This window comes from Arachis ipaensis, chromosome B04, assembly GCF_000816755.2.
Source record: "Arachis ipaensis cultivar K30076 chromosome B04, Araip1.1, whole genome shotgun sequence".
Classification (NCBI taxonomy): domain Eukaryota; kingdom Viridiplantae; phylum Streptophyta; class Magnoliopsida; order Fabales; family Fabaceae; genus Arachis; species Arachis ipaensis.
This window is the reverse complement of record NC_029788.2, coordinates 5,663,583-5,671,178: the sequence shown is the minus strand read 5'-3', so window position 1 is coordinate 5,671,178 and position 7,596 is coordinate 5,663,583. Positions and strand designations below refer to the sequence as shown.

Here is a 7,596-nt window from a genome sequence, read left to right as displayed (position 1 = left end):
GGTTAGAATGCCATGAAATAGTATTTCTCTTTTTTCTTTACCCCACTAACAGAACTGCACGGTGGTTATTGATGCAGTTGGGTATGGGAAGTGCAGTAGAAACCTTATGTGGACAAGCCTACGGTGCCAACAAATACGAAATGTTAGGTATATACATGCAAAGAGCCACCATAGTATTAACCCTAACCGGAATCCCCTTAACACTGGTCTACGTCTTCTGCAAACAAATCTTGCTCTTCATAGGAGAGCCGCCATCACTGGCATCCGCCGCAGCAGTATTCGTCTACGGCTTAATCCCTCAGATCTACGCCTACGCCATCAACTTCCCCATTCAGAAGTTCCTACAAGCTCAAAGCATAGTGTCACCAAGCACATACATATCAGCGGTAACGCTGCTTCTTCACATGTTGCTGAGTTGGGTGGTGATCTACAAGCTAGGGTTTGGGCTAATTGGGGCTTCTTTGGTTCTGAGCCTGTCGTGGTGGATCATAGTGGTGGCGCAGTTTGTGTACATTGTGAGTGCACCCGAGTGTAGGCACACTTGGACTGGGTTCAGCGTTGAGGCGTTTAATGGGTTGTGGGAGTTTTTGAAGCTGTCAGCGGCGTCGGCGGTGATGCTGTGCTTGGAGACATGGTACTTTCAGGTTTTGGTGATCATCACTGGCCTTCTTGAGAACCCTCAGCTTGCTCTTGATGCAATTTCAGTCTGGTGAGTCCTGCTCCTTAGTTTACTCTCTAGCTATGATCTATGTTTACTTTTTTAAAAGGATCTTAAAATTCACGTGCTTTATGTTCGTATGAAATTAAAAGATAAAAATTATTAAATAATAATTTAATTATTTTATCAAAATCTCAGAATTATAGATTTATAGTTATTAATTTTTTATAAAAATAACTACACATAAACTTTTACCTAAACGACTGCATGCAGCATGGCAATAACAGGGCTGACGCTGCAGGGTGGAATTGGATTTAATGCGGCTGCAAGGTGAATAGTGCATATATAGTATACGTACACATACATAAATGCGTTTAGGAAGATTTTCAGGTATACCGGAAACACTGATGTTGTAATTGTTTTACCTGTTAATCTGAATTATAAAAAGGAAAAGTATAGGGTACCAACATATTATCTGCCAACTCTTATTTATAATTGTGTTTCATAGAAATGTGTTCGTGATATGTCTAATAATTAATATATTTTAAATACATATATAAAGAGACACATCCAGAAAATATATCTATAAAGACACTTCTATTAAACACATCTATAAAAAAGAGATTTTTATTAGACACATCCACGAACACACTTCCATAAAACACAATTATAAATAAGAGTTGGCAGAAATTGGCAGATATGCTGTTGGTAATGTAGCGAAACCGTTATAAAAAATATATATAATATATATTAATTGAAATCAATCATTAAAACAAGTGGAAGACCAGTGTTTTCAGTACAAATTTTTCCAATGCTTTAAGAGAAGAAATAATAAATTGAAATGGTGCAGTGTTCGAGTAAGCAACGAGTTGGGGGCAGGGAATGGTCGAGCAGCAGCATTCTCAGTAGTAGTAGTGAACATATTATCGTTTGTGATAGCGGTGGTTGAAGCAGTGGTGGTGCTAGCACTTCGTAATGTAGTAAGCTACGCATTCACGGAGGGGGAAACAGTGGCCAACGCAGTCTCGGACCTCTGTCCCTTCTTGGCAATCACTCTCGTCCTCAATGGCGTTCAACCCGTTCTCTCCGGTATAACTAACTAACTAACTAATTACTTTTCATATAACAAATAAGAGAGAAATCATGTTTATTGCGTGCGTGTTTGATTCACGTGATAGGAGTGGCGGTTGGGTGTGGGTGGCAGGCAGTTGTGGCATATATAAATGTGGGGTGCTATTACGGTGTGGGGATCCCATTGGGTTGTCTCCTGGGCTTCAAGTTCGACTTTGGTGTTAAGGTATCACATTTCTAAGCCTCTAGGGAGAAAACACATACTAAAAATTATATCAATTTAATAAATTACACTAAATATAAGGGGACATGCTAAAAATTTTCTTTTAAATAAATAATATTTTAATGCAATTTTTTAGGACTGTACATGGATCGGATAATATCCGCATATTCGCGATAATTATCCGCATTCGATCCGAATTTTGCGGATATTATCCGATCCGCAGAGCCATCGGATCGGATCGGATCCGATCCGCACTGTGGTCGGATCGGATTGCGGATTCGACAGTGATATCCGTGGATCCGATCCGCAAATCCGCATATCCGCACATCACATATAAATAGCATAATTTAAGAAAGTAAACCCTAATGTGATATGAATTTTAGTGTGTTATTTTATGAATTTTATGGTATTTTGTTTTTAATTTTTTATGTTGTACTTCAACTTAGAATAATTAAACTTAAATCTTGTGTTATTATTTTGTTTTTGTTATTTGAGAGAACTATTATTTATAATATTTTAGGAGTAAATAGGCTTAAACAGATAAAAAATGAATTTTCTGGATATTTTTTGTAAAAACAGCCAAACATAATCTTAAAATAGTTTTTTTTTATTATACGGATATACCCGATATCCGATCCGATTCGACCTAAAAAAATGCGGATATCGTAACCGATCCGATCCGATAGGTGCAGTGCGGATCGGATAAAATTTTAGACTATATCCGATCCGATTCATGTGCAGCCCTACAATTTTTGGTAAGTCTACTTAGAAAATTAAAATTTGCATTTCTTTTAAATTTCGTGATTTTACTCTCAGCGAAATTTTTAAACAATTTTTTTTTGTATGAATGGCAAAGGATTAAGAGAATGTTAAAATGATTTAGATATTAATATTTTTTTATATGTGTCTTGTGAATAATCTTTCAAATATAACAACAAAAATATAAAATTGATCTAGAGATTAATTTTTTATATGTAGTTTTTAAATAATTCTTCAAATATACCAACAAAAGAGTGGATTTAAATATATGAATCATTTCTTACTTATAAAATAAAATTTTATACTTTATCAAACTAAGATCACTTTTGAAAAGACAAAATATTATTTTTTTTCAAAGGTTGTTTTATAAAAACTTGATTTTTTGAGAACCAAAATTATTGTTTAGTCTAAAGAAAAACAATTATAGCTATAATAATGGTATAAGACTTACGAATTAAGAAAATAAAGTTGTATCAAAATTGTCATTGGTGGTATATAGGGAATATGGTCCGGCATGATTGGGGGGACATTGATGCAGACGCTCATTTTATTGTGGATCACATTTCGTACTGATTGGAATCAAGAGGTATGTAATTAATTTAATATCATATTATTATAAGAAAAAGTTTAAGGATAAACATTTTTATTAAAATCTGTTCATCATTTAATTAGCAAAAGAAAAATGAGTAATCTCATACTATTAAATATAATTTTACACTATTAAAATATTATTAATAACTAATTGATGATTACAAATTATAAAATTTATTAACCTCTTAACACTACTCTTATTATAATGATATATTAATACTCTTGTTGGTTTAAAGTTTTATAGATTCAGATGACTTAGTTTACATTATTAGTTAATAGTAAATAAACATCCACATTTGACATGATTTCATTTCATAAAATTTTAAATCGAGAAGATTCATTTTTAATGTATATTCATCTATGGTTTATGTAATATTATTGTAACCAATAAAATAATCCATCCACTTATATTGACTAAAATCGGCTACCATATAGACTATTATTGCGTGATATTTACAGCACGTGGTACACTAATATTAAATGTGTCATCTTTTGATTTAGACTCTAGAGCTATATGTAGACTTTAATTTAGGAAATATATATAATTATTATCTAATTATGACATTATTAAAAATATCATATATATGGATGTGTGGTGTGAAATATGATGAATGCAGGTAAACATAGCCAAAAAACGATTGAACAAATGGGAACAGAAAAAGGAAACTAAGATTCAGAGCAGATAAATGTGTGTGTGACATTGGCATACATATTGAACTTCTAGGTTCTTAGTTCAAATACTAGTGGGATACTGTAATGAATATAATTGGACCATACCAAAAATATTAGATCATTGGATCATTAGATTTTGTTATTTTGTATTACTTGAGTCACACTTTTTTAATATTTTTAGACGAGTACTATAAATTATATGTACCTACTCATTTATAAATGTTTGTAATTAATCACAAAAAAATACGTGTAATTAATAAGATCCATTAACAAATGTCATAAAAAAAAAAGAAGATGAAGTTAAAATGAAGCGCTTTTCAAATAATGTGGAGAGTATCTATACTCAAATTTGTGATTTTTAATATATTTTTTAAAAAATATATAAATCTAAGAGTTAGATCTGTATTTAAATATATAAATTGGATTTTAGCTTTTGTATTCCAAACAAAATTGAGCCTCTATATAACTATGCATAACACATATTAAGTTTTCATTACTAAAAAAATTAGAAAAAATGAAGTATTGGCACAATGAATATTTTAATTTTTACCAAGATTTTTGTTTCGGTGGTTTGATAAATTAAGAAACTGATATTTTTAAAACTTTTAATATAATCAATGTGCCTCCAGCAATATACTTCCGCTCTATTTTTGTGTAATGCCTTTGAAAAAAGTAAGTTTTAAAAATTTTCAACAATAATATTTCTAATTCCTAAAGGGCATTTTAAAGAAGAGAACAAATTAAATGCTTTATTAACCTGTGCTAACTTGGATGATTCATAAAATTAATATTTTGATCTTGCCAAAATGTTTAATTGGGCAGTATTTGATGGAAGTGGAGGATATAATTCAGCATGACACTTAAAAAGTATTAGCAGAGGCAAACCATTATCTTGTAAGTCAAACAAATCTCAATTTGAATCATTCCCCACCTTCAAGGAAACGATCATTAGCCACACTGTTTTAGGATAGAAAGGAAGAGAAATTGGAATCATCATTACCCCAAAGGCAAGTTGTGCTTGAACTTTGAGAATTAAGCAATTGTCATTCATTTTCCATAGATGGGAGAGGCAGGCATATATGTCTGGTAGGTGTCCCGCAATTGCAGTGGTCATAAAAACCAGAGTGTCCTCAGAAGCCAATTCACATTACAGCTAACAACATTTATGTGATTTGACAGCAACATCACTTTTCTGCTTCTCACTTTCAAGCAGTTGGATATCTTTCTACCCTCTGAAAGATAGTGAAACAAAGAATCCATGCTGTTAATTCTCAGTTATCACATGATAAGCATCACCATAGTTCATCTTGGATAAGCTTTAATTTACATACATTAATAGGTCAGCCATAAAACTCCAAACCACTCCTCACTTGTGCCAAATTTTCGGTTTAGTACAATAACCAGAAGAGGTGAAGCTACAAGCAGAAAGCAGCACTATATTTGTCATCAAAGTCCATGAAGGCCAGATAGAACTAATTAAGTATGACCTTCTTTGATAACCAAAAAGTGGGATAGTTTCTCACTTTCACTTTAAATGTGAACAACTCAAGAAAAAAGGTGAGATAATATGTTAAGGCAACTACTCAAATGAAGATGCTAAAAACATCTTTTTATGAAGATTCTTGTATTAAAAGTGTACTTTATTTATTTAACCACACTTTAAAAAAAATAACACTTTTGTAACACATCAAAATCAAACCATACATTTTATCATCTAATGGTAAAAAAGAAGCATCTTTATATGAAGACAATAATAAAATCTTCATGGTAGTATTCACCCTATGTTAATGTATATGTTATATATTATTACTACAATCTATATATTGCTGCCTAACAAATACATTTATTCAAAGGCATCACCACCAAAACAGGCCCTTTCGGTATATATGTGCCTCGCAATGGAGGGCCCATAATATCATATCATATATTTAATAGGAGCCACTTAGATAAATACACTTAAAAAATCTTTTTTTAAAGATGTTTTTAAGTAATTAAAATTTAATACATATAATTGATTAAATATGTTATTTGACTAAAAAGTCGATAAATTATACCTTAAATCGATTTAAATTAATATTTTTTTATAAAAAATAATTATAATATTTTTATTATATATATATTTTAAGAACCCTAAATTTTAATCTTTTTCTTTTTTTTTTAATTAAAAAAAATATATAATAAAAATATTTTAGTCATTTTTTATAATAAAATTATTGTAGTCATTTTTTATAAAAAAGAATATTAATTATAGGGATTCGAACCCCGACACTTACTTAAGCGGACGAATGAGCTAACACTCGACCAACCCAAGTTGGTTGCTAAAGGTTTATAATTAGTATTACGGAAATTACACGGTTTGATAACATTTAAATCTAGAATATTAATAAATAGTGACAAGTATAAACGTTGGTAAGAATCTGCAAAAGTGGATGCCGGTGAGGAGCATATGATCATGACATCACTAGAATTGTAGCTGCGAATCGCAGAGTTGATGAAGGAGGAGGCAAGTTAGTTGTTCCAGTAGGAAAGAAGCTATACATAAGGAAATTCCTGATGTGCCCTTTACAGAAGGCACATTTACGTGAGAAAGTCTAGCGCCACTACTTTTATTGAAATGTAGTCAGTATTTAATCATCAAAAGAAAAATAAGTAATTCTACATCATTAGATGTCATCTCATACTATTAAAAATAGGAAAAGTATAGATAATCAACAACATTTTTGAACAATGTGTGAACAATATGAATTGGATACGATTAAAAGAGTAAATTGATTTTAAATTTAATTAGTAGCATTAAATTAAGGTGTAGCGTATTTTTATTTGATTGGTGGTTGTTCATGTTGTTCAAAATTATCATTGTTTACCTAGCATTCTCCTTAAAAATATTGATGATGATTAATTGATAGTTACACATCACAAATTATACTGCCCCCTAGCACTCTTCTATTTACGTAGTAAGCCTTCTTTGTGTAGGCCAACTTTGTGGAGAACCCTTTAAGACTTGAGAGGCCTCATTTTCAGCCTCCACGCCAACGCCTCAAATCTCACCACCTCCGGAAGCTTAAGCTTCCGGTATGGCCATCCTTAGAGTCGTCGTGGCTATCCTCTGATCCGGGCGTCACTGAAGCGTATTCAATGGAGCGGTCATGGATGAGGCATAGCAACCTTCTAAATGTAATCGGTTGCTTCTTGTTTGGATTTGACGAAGTTCCATCTCAAGAAGCGCGTGACTATATCATCGCTCTCCCATGAAAGAAAGTCGTCCACATCAGATACCTTAAATGGATGCACGCAAATTCCTAGCTAGTGGGTTGTTGTAGTTTTTCATTTATTCCAGAACAGAGTTATTGAAGAAATTCCAGTTTTGATTCGGTCAACAAAGGCGTGCGCGGATACCCATCAATGCAAGCATGTGTTTGTGTCGTCATGTCCCTTCTTGAGAAAATGAAATGCTGAGAACTATCCTGGGGGATATATATGCGCCTCCAGTCATAGTTTAGGCTGCGTTTGGTTAGTGTATACCAAAGGACATAGATACTGAGATATAAATAAAAAAGATACAGACACAAAATACATGTATACATATTTTATGTTAGAACATAAACACGCAAGACACATAAAT

At 32.2% G+C, this 7,596-nt stretch overlaps 1 protein-coding gene across 2 annotated transcripts in view; it reads left to right on the top strand.

Moving 5' to 3' along the window:
- LOC107638622 (protein DETOXIFICATION 40) overlaps positions 1-4,218 on the top strand; it is a 9,617-nt gene extending 5,399 nt beyond the window's left edge. The window contains exons 2-7 of one of the 2 annotated variants that reach the window (XM_016341973.2): positions 78-709; positions 932-988; positions 1,509-1,747; positions 1,837-1,955; positions 3,211-3,297; positions 3,920-4,218. In XM_016341973.2, the coding sequence (XP_016197459.1) occupies positions 78-709; positions 932-988; positions 1,509-1,747; positions 1,837-1,955; positions 3,211-3,297; positions 3,920-3,988 (1,203 nt within the window). In that variant the 3' untranslated portion in view covers positions 3,989-4,218. The remainder of the gene's footprint in view (positions 1-77; positions 710-931; positions 989-1,508; positions 1,748-1,836; positions 1,956-3,210; positions 3,298-3,919) is intronic. The other variant, XM_021120583.1, reaches the window with a different exon arrangement.